Source organism: Eulemur rufifrons, chromosome 8 (assembly GCF_041146395.1).
Source record: "Eulemur rufifrons isolate Redbay chromosome 8, OSU_ERuf_1, whole genome shotgun sequence".
Taxonomy (NCBI): domain Eukaryota; kingdom Metazoa; phylum Chordata; class Mammalia; order Primates; family Lemuridae; genus Eulemur; species Eulemur rufifrons.
The window spans coordinates 87,573,283-87,589,634 of NC_090990.1; the positions used below are offsets into that span (position 1 = coordinate 87,573,283).

General features: G+C 47.4%; 1 protein-coding gene across 1 annotated transcript in view; it reads left to right on the plus strand.

Annotated features, from left to right (window-relative positions):
- Positions 1–6,662: 6,662 nt before the first annotated feature.
- The window catches only part of PAPPA2 (pappalysin 2), a 306,873-nt gene continuing 297,183 nt past the window's right edge, over positions 6,663–16,352 (plus strand). Inside the window, exon 1 of the mRNA XM_069478386.1 lies at positions 6,663–7,581. Within this exon, the coding sequence (XP_069334487.1) occupies positions 6,663–7,581 (919 nt within the window). The remainder of the gene's footprint in view (positions 7,582–16,352) is intronic.

Consider the following 16,352-nt stretch of genomic DNA (forward strand, 5'->3'; position numbering starts at 1 on the left):
CTGTGCTCCATCCAGTCTGGCTCTACAGGATTTCCTGAGAGTCGAGGTGAGAGGGTCAGTGGAGAGTTCAGGCGCAGAGTGGCGCCTAACCACAACCAAGAAATGTCGCACTCTCCTTTGGTCATTGGACACTTGCAGGATTTAGAAAGAAGAACATTGGATTCAAAATTAAAAGACCCTGGACTTAGCCCTGGCTCAATTGGCAACACTGCCCTGCCCCCTGCCAGTGTACTGAGGCATGATTTACATACAGTAATATTTTTAGTACACAGTTCTTTGAGTTTTGACAAATGCATATAGTCATGCATTATTATCACATCCAAGATAGAGAATAGTCCTATAATCCCTAATCCCTTTGTGGTGTTTGTATTTAACTTTTCCCCTAACTCTCAACTTCTGGCAACTACTGATCTATTCTCTGTCCTCAGGGTTTAGCCTTTTTTCAAAATGTCATAGAAATGGAATCATTTAGTATGTGGCCTTTTGAGTCTGGCTTCTCTCATTCAGCATAATGCATTTTAGATTTGTCCTGGCTGTGTTCTTACTGTCTGCAGGTCTGGGGGTAATTTGCTTAACTTCTTTCAGCCACAGTGTCCTCATCTGTAAAATGGGCATAACAAATTTTTGCATTCGTGTCACCATGGTTGGGAAGAAAGAATGCACACAAATGTGCATTTGGTAAGAGGAAAAGCAAGTGTACAAGTCTACTTATTATTTTTGTTGTGAGGTTGCCGTTTGAAGAGATTCCAAGTGCAAAGGCAATCCTAATTGAAGCATAAAGCCTGCAGAGCCTTTGGTCACCTGATGAGCAGGGCAGGAGCCAACATCACTGTTAAACCCCTTCTTAGCCAAAGGGCTCCACAAGCTAACTTAAGGCTCAAAATCTTATAGGAAACACACACTCAGTGGGGAGTGCCACTAGGGGTATGTATCTCTGGCGTATTGCTTCCACCATGCTGCTCCCTCCAGGTGTTGGGAAGTCTAACCTGTCTATGACATACTTCAGTCTCTTTGGATAAAAGGTAGATTTTAAAACATGACCATTAACATTGCTAATAATTTATAATAGTAATTATGTTGTGGAAAAAATATGGTTATCTAACATATGGAGCACCAAACAGTTCCACAAGAAGATAGGGCTTCTCTTGGCTCCAAATACACAAGGAGGAGAGTGAAATCCAGATTTGCATTTCCTTCTGAGTGCTATGTGATGCTGAGTTACAGAACGCATTTGACCAACACATTTTCCCTGGGCCTTTTTGCGTGGATGTGGACCATGGGAGGCCAGTCTTTGATACTGCCTTTCCTCCCAATTGCCAGGAGAGTGGCAAACAGGCAAGACAGGTGAACACACAGTGCAGTGTATAGCCAGAGGAGGAAAAAAGAGACTGGGCTGGGATCCATGAGACCTGGAGGCTATATCTGGCCCCGCCATGAACTGCGTAACTTCACCCTTGTTACCTCTCCCATGAAAACGGGGGGGGGGGGGGGGGGCCGCAGCAGGTCACCCTGAAGGCATCTCAAGTTACCCCATGAATGATAGATCCCCTGATTCCCAGCTCTGAGCACCAGAACAGGGGGAGCAGAAAGCACCAGCCAACCCTGAGCCTTGGAGTGAAATCCTTCAGAGAATCTCCCTCTTTCCAGCACTAGCTGAATAAGATTCCAATAAACATATTGCTGAAATGTTTGTTTCCGGGTGTCATTTTAGACTGCAAGTAGCTAAAACAGATCCGGCTCCTATATATAGAGACTGCATTTGGTTGTGTTCTGGGAGGCTTTTATTACTATGCTCCCTGGCTGGCTCCCAGCTGAGCTTTTCCCTCAAGGGATCCGATTTTGGAATCAGAAAGTCAAAGAGGATCAGTGACCATGTGAAGGGGTCTCTCCCTCTGCTAACGCTGTCCACTGCAGGTGGATGTCAATGTGGGCTGCCTCCTGTCTTTGCTCAAAGACTCTTAATAATAATGAGGACAAGTAAACACAAGCAAAATACCCCTGATGTCCTAGGCTTAAAGGAAACATAATATGATTGAGGTTGAAATGAAACGCAGAAAGTCACACACAGCCTGATCTTCAGCTAAGAGGACCCAGGACCCTCTGTGGGTAGAAACAAAGGAAGGTGCTACAAAGGGTGGGTTTCTTTGGTGAGGGGTGGGGGAGTGTCTGAATTTCACTCATGGATTCTCCAGGGCAAGACATGCTGGGAACAACAAGGTGAAAGAAGGAAGGTGGAGGTGGTGGTTGGAGGGAGAGCCTCAGGGAGGGAAGGAGGAGGGAATAGGGGTTTCTTCTTAAAGAGACAATGTCGAAGCCTTGCAATCTGGTTGTGTAAAATGTGTCCGATCACTAAGAGACAGTCCCTCTACTGTGTGTCCTTTGTTTTCTGCGCATAAAACCTAAGCTCTGCCCCAGGTTACAGTGCCTCCCTTCACCTGCCTCTGTGACTGCTTCATGTCTAACCATCATGGATCTAACTGCCTTCCTGGTCTCCATATTTTATGTGCCTCACCACCTCTTTCCCTGTCCCTTCCTCTCTGCTTCATTCTTCCCTCGTCTCTCCCCTACTTCTCCTCTCCAGTCCTTCCTCCTCCCAGGCTCTTCTCTCTCCCTGTTCCTCCTACCCTCTCCTTCCATTTCACTCCTTTCCTCCCCATCCCTCCCCCTCGCCTCCCTCCCTTCCCTTCCCCCTTCCTTCCCCACCCTCCCACTTCCCTCCCTCTCTCTCCCCCAGCCCCCTTTCTGTCCTGCTCCCCTTCTTTCCTCTCTCCCCTTCCCCAGGTCTCCATCCCTTCTCCTGCCTCTCCTCTCTTCCCTCTTTTCCCTTTCCCTCCCTCTCCCTCTCCGTCCTTGTTTATCTGTAAGCTCCAATTTCTTGCCTTATAGATTTACCTGCAGAATAAGACACAGCTCCTCTTGCAAAAACTGTTTAAGGAATCCATATCCTCTCCCTTCATTCCTTGGGCATTTCAGAAATATTCCTCCCCCAGCTACCCCCGTCAAAATAAAATGAATCCAGCCAGCTCCTGCTGTGTGTCCTTAAATCCATTCCCTCCAGCTTCGCTGGTTTGAAAGCCTGTACCCTAGAAGGGGCCTCCTGCATTTGCTGGCAACCCTGCTCAGTCTGATCGCCACAGATAGTGCTTTGGAGTGAAAAAAAGGGGGAAAAACCCTCTCCTTGGAGATTTCAAAACAGATTCAGCCAGCTTTCAAGTCTGTGCACTTGCGGAGTGGCAGGGTTTGGGGCAGAAGGGTAGGGGACTGGGGGTGTGGGTGTTTGTCATAAACAAATAGGCAATAGAATTTATATATATATATATATGAATTTGGGTTTCCCTTGGCATGTTTGGTGTCTTTCTCCCTGGCATCAAGGGTGGGTGCTGTGCAAGTCTGACTTTTTTCACACTTCTGCTCGGGTTTGGGGGGTGTGTGCGTGAGATAGAATTGAGGAGGGGGTTGCTTTGTTTTTGATCTGATTCACTTGACAGATTATTTGAATCCAGCCCACCTTTCCGCACATGTCAAACAGATGGGATCATTGTTAAAAGGCTTTCGAGAGCGGAGGCTGAGCGGTGGGTAAGGCAGGGAGGGGGAGGAGAGGAGGGGACGAGGGAGGGAGGGGTACCCTCTAGTAGCTTTGTGTTTTTCACACATTGGAACTGACAGGAGCCCTTCTTCTCTGTGTGTTGGGGGGGTGTTGGGGGTATGGGGCTGATGAGGGGTGGGATGGAAGTGAGAGGGAGGTGGGGTGTTGGTGGGCAGGGTTATGATGTCACAGCAAAAGTTACAACAGGAGGAAAACACAGAAATGGTTCAACATTTTTTTTTAAACTTTGGACTGCCAAGAGCTGAAGGAGAGTGGTAAGCAAAGGAATGAAGGGGAGAGAGAGAAACTAAACTGGAAGCTTGAGTTTTGTGTAGCTTCTTGAAACCTTATGAATGGATTACCAGCAGCTGAGAGCCAGGAGAGACCTGTAGGGGATGCAAGATCACTTACACACTAAAAGGGGGAGCAAAGCGGGCGGAATTCTTCCTTGCTGAGTTATCCTTCCTTCCTGAAATGAATGGTAGGAAACCTTTTTCTGAGGGTCGAGGGTGGCATGTGGGAGGGGGCAGTTTGCTTCTCCTTTCTTACCTGAGGACTTCCCCTCACTTAAGCTGAGGCGCCTCTCCTTCCTCCTCTCCTCCTTTCTTTCCTGCTCTCTCTCTCTCTTTCTCTCTCTCTCTCTGTCTCTCTTCTGCTGTTCTGGCTTTCTCTACATCCCCCCTCAACCCCCACCCAAAACCTAATCTCTGTTCTTGAGCTGCTTCAGAAAAAGAGAGAGAGAGAGAGAGAGAGAGAACTGAATCAGAAAAGTGAAGGGAGCTAAGGAAATGAGAAAAGGAACAAGGACAGACTAGGACTGAGGGACATCTGCTTAGTAATATCCATGTGCCTGAATTGGTATCTTCTTTGGGGACCTGCATTGAGGCTCCAGTGGATACAACATAGGGAAACAGGGAATGCTGAGGATGAGGGATTTAAAATACAAGTGAGTCTGTGATTAGCTGGGGTGGAGGGGTTTAGAAGACGATGGGGAGACCCAAGGCAGAAGAGGCAGTGTGATCTTACTCCAGAGCATGGGGGCTGCATGTTTTAGATGTGGGCAACACAGGCAGTGATTTTAAAAGTGTAAGTGATTTTTCTTATTACTTGAATGGAGGACCCAGTGCATTTCTCTGTTTTGTAACACCTGTGGTCAGACATCCTTACTTGTGTTAAGAATTTAGACCCATGCTCTGTGTGTGTCCATGACTGTATGTGTGTGTGTTTGTGTACAAGCACATGTATGTGGGGGTGGGGACCCTCTGAGAGAGCCTGCATTTAGGCAAACATGACAGTTTAAAACCACAGTGTTTACTTCCCCGTCCTCTCCATTCATCTCAAATCAATTGAAAACACAGTTGCTTGGGTCTAGCTGCTCATTTTTGCAAATTACTTATTTTGAGCATCTCATTTGTTTATTTGCTTTCTCGGCATATGGTGACTTTTAGTAACTTCAGATTGAGAAACTTGAGAGAAAAAGATCTATGTAGTACAGATACATGGCATTTACATTTAATGCTTCTCACAGCAGGACAATTGATTTCTCCCAATGTCCAATAGAAACTGGATTTGTGGTATTGGTCTTTTAAATCCCAAATGATAGATTGAAGTAAGAGAAGACACAGGAGGTTTGTGACAAAACAAAATAAAAAGATACAGTGGTCCCTAAAAGGTTAGTGTGGGCTTATTAGGCAGTAGGCAAGTCTGTTGACAGCGTGTGTGTGTGTGTGTGTGTGTGTGTGTGTGTGAGAGAGAGAGAGAGAGAGGGAGAGAGAGAGAGAGACAGAGAGGATACACACAGGAAAGAGTACTCCAAAACAGTATTGATTGTTTGCTATTGATTGTGTAGACTGCGGCTACTGAAAGAGAAAGCCCGAGATGTTTACTGGGGAAACCAAGAGTAGCGTCTGTCCCCTGTGCCTTGATGAGGCGAGGAGGTTTTCAGCAGGAAGGAGGGGACAGAGAGGAGGTGGAGTGATGCACCGAACTTACTAGCTTTGACATCATCATTGTCTTTAAATGAAAAAAACAAGAAGATAGTTACAGGCAGAGAGAAAGGGAGTGAAGGGGAGCAGGAGAGGCTGGAGAAAACAGGGCTCCTGAAGTCTATGCTCCTCTTGCTCTTCCTCCAATCTTCCCAGGGCCCCACAAGACTACCAGAAGGTGAAGCCAAGGGCTCTCAGACCCATGCAGTTATTAGAACAGCAGACTGGCACCCCAAAGAACTTTACGAAGACTTGCAACATACCAACAAGTTGGAAGGGGATTTAAAAAGCTCCAACAATCAACAACCCCAAGCACCAAACTGAGGGAAACATTCTAACCCGCACAGGCAGATTGGAAGCTGGATGCGGACCTGGATGAGGACATCTGGAGAGTGAAAGTTAAGTATCAGCTTGGATTTTTGTGCCCCCTAGACTATTTTTTTTTTTTTTGGCATTTTAAAATAAGAAGCATCAAATTGTATATCTCTGTATAAAAGTTCTTCTAGCAGTTTGTTTTAAGGTGAACATATTCTGGGTTAAGGCCTACAAAAAGAGAAGGTAACTCCTAGGGAAGGAAGAAGAGGAAGAAATGAAAATTAGAGGATAAGCTTGTTTTGACTGACTTCAGGTAGCAAGGGGTGTGTGTGTGTGAGTGTGTATTTGAGAGATTCGGCTCCTTCCCTGCCCGTGGGGCTCTCTCCTAGTATCAGAGAGGGGAGGGTTATTGAAGAAGGAAAAGAAAAAAAAGAAACCTGAGCTCTCTGAGAGGAAATTCAGAGGAACCAAGAGAAATTAACTTCATTTGGCAAGGACTAAAATAGAGCAAGGAGATTGAGGTCGGGAGAAGCGTGGGGGAAGCGCACGAGGTGGGCAAGACACAGAAGCCACGCCGGGCTGGCAACATTCCCAGGTCAGGTAGCCAGAAGAGGCAATCTTCTGGGACTATTTGAAAAAGTTTGGTCTGTGAACAAAACAGTTTCCCTGGTGACTGCAAATCCATTGCTAGCTGTCTCTTTCTCTTCTCCCCATCATTCTGGTGTGGTACCCAGAAGTTGCCTCCTTCTGGTTCTGTGAAAAGAGTTGGAGGAGGTATGACGTGCTTGAAGATCCTGAGAACAAGCCTGGTGATCTTGGTGGGGTGGGCATGTAGCACTGCCCATTCTGAGCTGGGCTGGACACGCAAGAAATCCTTGGCTCAGAGGGGACACCTGAATCAGGCGATGCTGGAAGGAGAACACTGTTGGCTGGGGGCTAAGGCTCGAAGACCTAGAGCTGCTCCCCAGCATCACCTCTTTGGGGTGTACCCCAGCAGGCCTGGGGACTACCTGAGGCCCTACCCTGTGGGCGAGCAGGGAGTCCGTCCTGCAGGACACAGTAAGCCAGATACTGGGGGGAAGGCTGTGAGCATTGTTCCCCAAGACTTGATGGAAAATACAGCAGGAGCAAGGAGTGAGGCTGAGCCACCAGCGGCCCCGTGGGTAGGGGATGCTCCTATTGGGCAATCTGAGCTGCTGGGAAATGATGACACTTATGTTGGTAACCAAAGATCCAAGGAGTCTCTAGGTGAGACTGGGACTCGGAAGAGTGCAGCCACAGCTGCCACCATCACCACCAGCTTCGCAAGCCTGAAGGAACGCAAACCAGAGACCCAAAGGAAGGTCCGGGTCAAGGCTGGACATCGTCGCCCCGTGGTGAAGAGGCAGGCAGAAGATGTGTGGGGAGACACCAATGACTCTCCTCCACATTTCCAACCGCAGCCCAAGCATCCTCCTAAGCATAGAGTCAGAAACAGCCCACTGGAGGACAGCATCCAAAATGGTGGAGGGGACCCCTCTTGGGACGCAGGGACCTTTAACTCCCAAGGAGGACTGCCTGTCTTGTACTTCTCTGGGAGGCGGGAGCGGCTGCTGCTGCGTCCAGAAGTGCTGGCTGAGATTCCCCAGGAGGCGTTCACAGTGGAAGCCTGGGTTAAACCGGAGGGAGGACAGAACAACCCAGCCATCATCACAGGTAATAACCCACGCTTGGGCTTTCTGAGCTCCTGGGGGTAAGGCTGGCTCCATTTCTGATGGGTTAGATGTAGGGAGCGAGGAGGGGAAGGACTTGGAACAGGAAAGCCAGGAAGGGCTATCTGGGGTGGGGGTGGGGGAATGGGCTTTTACTCAGCAGCACAGCAGGTTTCCAGACACCAACAGAGAGAAGATAATGACTCTCTAACCACAGTCGCCTTTGTCCCTTATATTGATCTCATGTAGTTCTATATATTGTGCTTGTACCTAGGAGATTTATCTCTTTTACCTCTCTTTAAAGGGATAAATCTCTTTGGTTCTTTGTCAGTGGGGAAGGGGTGTCACACTCTGTTTCTCCTACTCCAGTATGAGACACCCAGGCAACTTTGAAAATAGATGAGCGTCCAAGGACCTGAGCAGTGAGTCATGCCTGAGCTGGTCCTGGCAGTGAGGGAACAAAGCTGCGTTGGATCCTGGCGGGTTCCCTTTTCTCTAAGCAGCCCTAAAATTTGGCAGGAAAGTACCACCTAGTCGAGGTCCTGGTCCGTTTCACTCTGTCCCCACAATCACATGTCCAGCCTAGGAACTGCAATCATGTGTCCAGTGCTACTGGAAACAGTGGGCACTCGCAAGCCAGGATCCTGGCTTCTGGCCCTGGGTGTTGTAAGAGGCACCTAAAAATGAAACTTGTATAACTCTATGGTTTTGATCAGAAGCACCTGTCTGGGAACGTTACACGTATTTATTTTCCACTATATCCAGATCTTAGCTTTCATGCAAAGTCACCTGGAAGGGCAAAGAGAAGAGTGGGGTTAGGAGTAACTGTCTCCCTTTGTCTTACTGGAGAGGTTGGTGTCAAGCAAGGGGCTGAGGGTTCCACTTGGTATTTTTCACCACTGGACTCTCACCACTCTTTTGGATCTCCCATGGCAGAACTAAACACAAAGCAAGGCACATAGTAGAACCATTTAATCTTTTTAATTTGGATCATCCACAACACCCTTTGATGTTTTCTAGTCCCATTACATTGATGGGGAAACTGAGGCAATAAAAAGTGTGCCAGAGGAAGGCTGGGACTAGAACACCAAAGTGCCTGAATTGCTTGACAACTCTCCAGATTAAAAACTTCTCAGGTTGCTGGATGCCTGCAAACAAGTTTCAAACTAGGGGAAGAAATCTAGAAGGAGGGAGCCTCTTTCAATGGGGTGTTGCTGGAACATCCCTTCCGGACACTCTGTCTCCCCCTTTTTGGCAGTGATTTCTCCTTCGGAAGCTGGGATTCCCAGACACTGAGCACTCTCAAGTCTTGTGGTTTTGCTTTATTTTATTTTTGGGTGGGAGAGGGGGTGAGGGAAGAGGAGAGAGGGGGCTGGGCTGTAAGTTAGGTGGGGGCAGAGAAAGAGTAGAAGGAAATCCTTATTTGGGGGCCAAATGGAAGAAATAATGAGATGATTATCCGATCAGAGTTGGCAGCTTTGCAGTTTTTCCCAGATGACATCTTCTTGCTGCCTAATCTTGCTTCCTAGTACCCATCTGCCAGGGAGACTGTGTGCTTGCAGTCTAGACTGAGATCCACGACTCTGCGTACCCCTCCTCTTGCAGTAGCAACGTAGGGACCTGGGGTCAGTTCCCTGGCTGCAAAGAATTGGGGAAGAATCCAACAGGAACATATGTGGGAGGCTCTAAGGGGCTATTGCTTTGGGCTATTAAAGCCCAAACTTAAGGAAACAGATTAAGTGCAGTGGGTACCTGACCCCTGTCCTGTTCCTCCAGTGTCCTTCTGTCACACACTCTGCACAGAGGAGAGCAGCGTTGTGACTGGATTCCAGTTAAGGCATTCCCTGTGCCTCCACCCCCTGCCCCCTTCTGTACCTCTCCTCCCTCCCCCACCTGCCCACCACCGCTGCCCTGACACTGCCCGCAGCTCACTCTTAGGTCCTTCTCTGAAGTAACCACCTGAACGTTCTTAACCTCCTTAGGCATGTAAAATCGAGCAGGAAATCTTTTGCGGACAGTCTAGCTTCTCAGTCTTCTTCCTCTTTAAATCCAAGTGCCCCCTGTGGTGTCCCGGTATTTCCCCTGTATGTCAAAGGCGGAGAACGCCCAGGGCTCTCTCTTCCCCACCTTCCACCTATACCTTTCTTCAGATTTGTGCACATCGGAAAATATCTAGTAATGATTTAGGGTAAAAGTCTGGGAAAGATGGGGGTTGAGAACAAGATCTTCATTCTTCAGGATTCTGGCAACTGGACTCCTTAGGGCTTACTTAGGTACCCTGGTGCCCTCATCGTGCTTAGCTGCTTGCCCTTCCCCTGTGGTCTCCAGGGCTGAAGACCACAGAGCTGCCAAGGGTGGTCCTCCTCAGGAATGAGGCTCTTCACTGTGCACTGACGTACCCACGCCTATCAGCAGGTCAGCCATCTTTCCGCTCTTACCATAGCACTGCGCTGGTCACCACCTGTTCCTAGGATGGTGGGCCTTCACCTGTGCAGAAGGGCAGCGACAGAGCCATGTTCCTGGCAGCCGCATGCAATTCAGCTGTTGCAGTTCTGCCGCTCCGGTGAGGAGAATCCAAGGTGTTGCAAGCCTTGCTCCGGCACTGGTCAACAGCTCTCAAACCTTACCTTCTACCTACTTAACTTAAACCCAGCATCCCAATCCTCAGTCTACCAAACTTGGGGCATTTTCTCTTAATCAGAAACTTCAAGCAATTCAGCCACACCGACTATTAAAGAGGAGCCCCCCCCACCCCGACTCCCGCCCTCCCCCTGCCCCAGATGTGAAGCCTTAGGGAATACTTTCCACACAGGACACTAGGTGGCAGTGTTGCTTCACACAAAGGAGGGCAGGCAGCCACGTAGTGGGGAATGTCTCTGATTTCTTGGAGGTTTGTCCTGCCCTGGCCTCTGGGCTGCATTTAATCATCCTCTCCCAGAATGTTGTTGGTAGGCATCCCTTGGGGTCAGCTTCATACGAGTCTTTTTTGCAGGGCCTATGTGAAAGGGCTAAAGTGGCATTTTTGGGGTTGTGAGTAACTTGCACTTTAGCAACTAGTAAGGAAAACAAAATCAACTAGAATTACCCCTCTCCCCCCACCCCAAACTCCCTCATTCTTCCTAAATAGGAAGTTGGACTCCAGAATGAATTGCCAGCATACTTTTATTTAGGGTTGAGGAAAATGCAGGGCTCACAGATTTTAGGTGCCGAGAATCTCTTTGGCCCTAGGAGAGGGAGAGAGGGTGCCTGGGTCCCTGCAAGGTAGAGCTTGTGAAGTCCCTTATTCCCCGTGGCTGAAGTGGAGCAACATGGCCTAGGAGGGGATGACGCAATCACCCACTGTAGGGTCCTCCATAAAAGTCGCTAGTCGGGGGCCTGGCATTTCAGGGCTGCATGGCCACCTAGGTGTGGAGGAGCCTGTTTGGATGGGCCACTGGAACTAAGTAGTGGACATAGCCAAATTCTGTCCCATCTGGGTGTGTGTTCTTTATGTTCCAGCACCCAACCCTGAAACCATCCTGTTCTTTTCCCTCCTTTTCAACTTCCTTTCCTCTCCTTCAACCCCAACATACCCAAAAGAGAAAATTTTAATAGGTTCCTCCTCACTCGTAATTGATTTCAAATGTTCCCTGAAGTTGCCCAGCTGAGTAACCACCTGCAGCTCCAAGTTGCAGGAGACTGAGTCATTAAGTCCATGGCAGAATTGGAGCCTGAGCCCAGGTTTCTTCACCCAGCAAATATTTATTGAGAACCCTGCCATGCAAACCATGGCAGGGCACTGTGGGGAATACAAAGATGTCTAAGAAACTGTCCCTGACTTGAAGACAAATTTTCCTCTTCTGAGGATCCAAGTTTTAGAGTATATGCCAGTGTAGAACTTGGGAGGCAGACAGACTTGAAATCAGATCCCAGCTCCGACACTTATCGGGGCTGTGGTCTTTGGCAATCACTGAGGTTTTCTGAGCCTTGATTTCCTCAAATTGAAAAATGAGAAAAACCAATATATATGAATGTATTATTCCAGTTAAATAAAATTGAAAACATCTCCAAAAAGGAAAAAGAAAAATGAGACAATGTCTTGCAGAGTTGCTATGATGTTTAAATAAGCTGTGCATATAAAGTACCCAGCACAGGGCCTGACCGTGGTATTTATTTACGACCTGGGAGGCATTATAATAACAGTGGGAGGCAATCATTGCCCAGAGCAGTGAGTTAACCTGCTCCTCTTTTGTTCCTTTTTCCATAGGTGGAATATTCACTTTAATTTCTTAGGAATTGAGTTTGCCAATCTGCAAAATGGTAATAGCAGTGAACGGGTTTTTCACAGCATGGTCTCAAGATAATTAAGAACACTGTAGGATTAGAGGCCTGAAAGGACTTGTTTATTTTATGTTTTAAAAATATCATCTGTTATTTTTAGCCTGGGCAGTACTATTTTGAATAAATTGGACAGTATTGCTGGGTTTTTGGGGGGGCCACAAACCCTTTTAAGAATCTGATGAAAACTACATGCACTCCCTAGAGAAATGTACACGTTCACAAAGTTTACACAACACTCAGAGCCTTCTGGATTTCCTGATGGCATTATGTTTAAAATCCATTATTAAGAGCCTATTGATAGCCTTTTTGTTTTGAGTGGTATCTAAGAAATGACATTTCACAGGATGCTGAGACATGCCCTTCTCCAGATAAAGGAGTTTTGTACCCAGGGTGAAGAGTTTTGTTCACGTGCGCTACGGAGTTCATGGACTGCAGATTCACGCAGATGTAAAGGGAATGCAAAGGGCAGGCCATGCACGCGCTTTCCCCCGTTGTCCAACAGGAATGAATGGCAGATGAAGAGACGAACCCATCCTTTCCCCAGAGCTTCTCTGAAGATGAGATTTGCATAACTTTTCTCCTCAGTTGGCTCTTCCAGTGTTAGAGCAAAGTTCAAGGTCAGACGGTTTGTCCTCTCAGGACCCTGAGGAATTGCCCATCTTTCCACATTAGACGTCTGTCCCCGGATCAGGACCCCGATGTACAGCGAAGTCATGGTCCCCCTGCCCTTAGCACGGAAGAACTGTGGATGGGATGCCCTGCTGTTGTTCCCGGGGTGGGTTCACCACTGTGATGAGATGAAGTACAGGAGCTTTCTTGTGTTAACAAGACATCCACCCTCTTGGTTGTAAATAAGCATCTTCGCAGAGAAGAGTTTTTTTTTTTTATGATGTGGCTATATGGCCCTCCGGTAGGGAGGCAGTGTAAGGTGTCTGGTTTGAGAAGTAAAACAGACTATCGATCGCTATGGCCCTTCCTTTCACAGCCCATTGCTGCGCCCCCTCATTTTTGGAGCCTTCTTTGATTCCCTGTGTGAAAGAGATCTCCTCTACTTCCCTGCCTCCATGGCCTTTCGCGTGCAATTTCGTAGGGGTATGTTGCATCCTGCCTTGTTAGTTGTGTCCATGTCCCACTTCTCTCCACTGGAACTTCCTCGGGAGCCAAATGCATGTCTGCTTCACTTTTGCCATCCTAAAATATCGAGCACAGTGTTAGACTCTTAATTACGTCTGTAGCATAGACAAAGCAGACATCTAGACTACTGGCTGCCCACTAGGGTTGAGTAAAAGGTGAGAGGAGCTTTCTGAAACTGGAAGCTCTTTGTGGCACCCAGGGCCATGGCTTTCAAAGTCTGTTTTGCTACCTCCTGAAGTGTCTCAGGGCCTCTGAGGGGAGCTGCCGAGGGAGGGCTCCTCTCCTACCTTCCAAATGGGCAGCCTCTCTCTCGCCTGTTTCCTGTTAGGGAAAGGTTTCGTTACTTTGAAAGTTTAAACCCCATGACTCTAGAGCACAGGTGGCACATTAGGCTGGTGGGCCACATCAGGTCCAAAGCCAAAACCTGTTTTTGTAAATAAAGTTTTATTGGAATACAGACACACCCATTTGATGATGTGTTCTCTGTGGCCACTTCCATGCTAAATGGCAGAGGTGAGTAGTTGCAAAAGAGACCTTCTGGCCTGCAAAGCCTAAAATATTTACTGTCTGGCCCTTTGAAGAAAAAGTTTGCTAACTCGTGCTCTAGAGCATTGCTTTTCTAATGTGCATAGAGATCAGCTGAGATTCTTTTAAAAATGTTGTCCCTGCCATGGGAATATACCTGGCAGCAGATGCAGTGAGAATGTGCCTCACAGACCTCCAACTGCAGGGATTTTCACAGACCTCAGACCTCAGACGCTGTGCTCTGAAATGCATCACTGCGTTTGCACGGAGGCCACACATCCCTAGGGTGGCAGGGATAAAAGCAGACCAGTTCCCGAGGGACAGTCGACTCTGGTTCAAGTACTCACAGAGGCCATGCAGAACATTCCATAGGCTGCATACAATCCACAACACCCAGCTTTTCTTCCCTCTCTCCTTCCCTTGGGGTTGGACTTGCAGCGTGCTCCGATGGCTCTTCCAGCCTTTTCAGGCTCCCTTTGTGTTTTCTCTCAGAGTTATCGCCCCTAATAAAATCCTTTCATATTTCACCCTGTCTTGGCATTGGCTTCTTGTACTAACACAACTGCCTAAAACAAATGCAGGTTTGGATTCAGTAGTTCTGGGGCAGGCTGAGGTTGTGCATTCCTACTAGGCTGTGGGTGCTGCTGTTCCCGGTGTGTGGACTGTGATTCAAGCAGCAAGATTCCAGACTCATGAGTCCAGGGCAGCAGTCAGCAGCCTTTTTCTGTAAGGGGACAGACAGTAAATAGTTTAGGCTTTGAGGGCCACATAGTCTCTCTTGCAAAACTCAGCTCTGTCTTCAGAGTGTGCACGCAGCCGTAGACGATATATAAACACATTGCCATGGCTGTGTTCCAATAAAACTATTTACAAAAACAGGTGGCAGGCTAGATTTTGCTCACAGGCAGTAGTTTGCTAACTGCTTCTTCCATAGTCTTTTTTTGTTTTGCTTCCTAGGTCTATACTATCCAAAATAATTCTAACAAAGAAACCATGGCACTATCAGTGGTAGGGAAACATCTTTTGTTCAAGTGAAAACAAAACTTCCTAGAGATTTCTTGTAAGAAACAAATCATGTTAGTTTCTTGGTATGAGCACTCCAGGTGGAGTTTATATTTATTTTTTTTGAAAGCACATTGAGATATAACTAACCTTAAAGTTCACATATTTAAAGGGTACAATTAATATTTTTAGTATATTGACAGAGTTATGCAACTGTTATCACAATCTAATTTTAGGACATTTTTGTCTTACCCAAAGGAAACACTGTACCCATTATCCCTGTGCACCTTCCCTCTCCTCAAGTCTACCATAGCCACAGAAAACCACAGATCTTGCTGTCTCTATGGATTTGCCTATTCTGGGCATTTCATGCAAATGGTATCACACAGTATATGGTCTTTTGCATCTTGCTTCTTTCACTTGAGGTTCATCCATGTCGTAGCCCGTGTCAGCATTTCATTCCTTTTCATTGCTGAATAATATTCCATGGATATATGACATTTTCTGTATCTAGTCTTCAGCTGATGGACATTTTGGTTGTTTCCACTTTTTAACTATTATAAACAAGGCACAGAAGTGGACATAACGTTTCTATTTCTTTCAGTAGATCCCTGGCAGTGGAATTGCTAGGTCATATAGTTACTCTACGTTTAACATTTTAAGGTACTGCCAGGCTGTTTTCCAAAGTGGATGTACAATTTTGCAATCTCCATCAATGCACAAGGGTTTGGTTTTATATTTCTGACCTTCTAAAATGAAATGGGCTTCTGTATCACTGGGTAATAGGCGTTGAGCACTGCCAACATCTGATAGAAGCTCAGTGGTCTCGGAGAAATGTGTCATTGTCTTGCACAATGAGGAGAGATTCCTGGGCCTCTGATGCTAAGGCTCCCCACAGCAATACAGAGCTCTCACTGGTTGGAATGGGTGCTCTCGCCAAGCTCCGCCTCTAGCTTCCTGAGGGTACATTAAGATGGACCCTTTCTTCCCCGAACTGGGCTCTGCATGCAGGGAGTTTGCCTTTGGCCTGAAGTGCTTTACTTTCTATTACTTCCCACCTGGATCAGCCCTAAATGACAGGCATGCAGGGAGCATGCAGGCACTCAGAAGTCACAGTATACCAGATTCTGATGCAGCAGGACCTTCAGGAAGAAAAGGAAGAGAGAAACAGAGGAGAGGAAGGAAAATAAAACTCACAGGGCTCACATAGCCACGAACTTTCTCTAGGATTCCAGCTACTGGTCTGGCCCCAGCTGCGTGCTTGTGCCAACTCTGTTCAAGGCATGGTGTCTGACTCACAGGTCTAAGATCTGGGACTTTGGAGTTGTCCATTTATCTGGGGTACAGGTGGGGAAAGGAGAATTATTCCAGGTGGTAGCATAGTGGGTTTTCACTAAGCATGACCTTGTGATCACCCTATTTCTCACACTCCAGCTTCAGTGCCTGGTACCTGTCACTGCCTTTTCTCTCCTCATTCCCCAACCTTAAGATCTTGTAAGAGACTCTTTCTTTGTCCTTTTGATATCAGGGAGAAAAGCAGTGGGTGAGGCTTTCATTGACCCAGCTGACACCATTAGCCGCTCTCTTCCCAGCCCCTCTGAGCTGAGTGTTCTCTCCCAGTCCTCAGGAAAGAGATGGAAACCCAACAGGAACTCTCAGGGTAGTTCTGGGTGGAGCGCAGGGTGTCAGGTTGGAAATATTCAGGAGTGACAGAGGCAGAGCTGGAAAGTAGGAATCACCTTTGGCCGTCCAAATAAATTCAGTCGTTTGCCTGTCACCAGCCACACTTTGTCC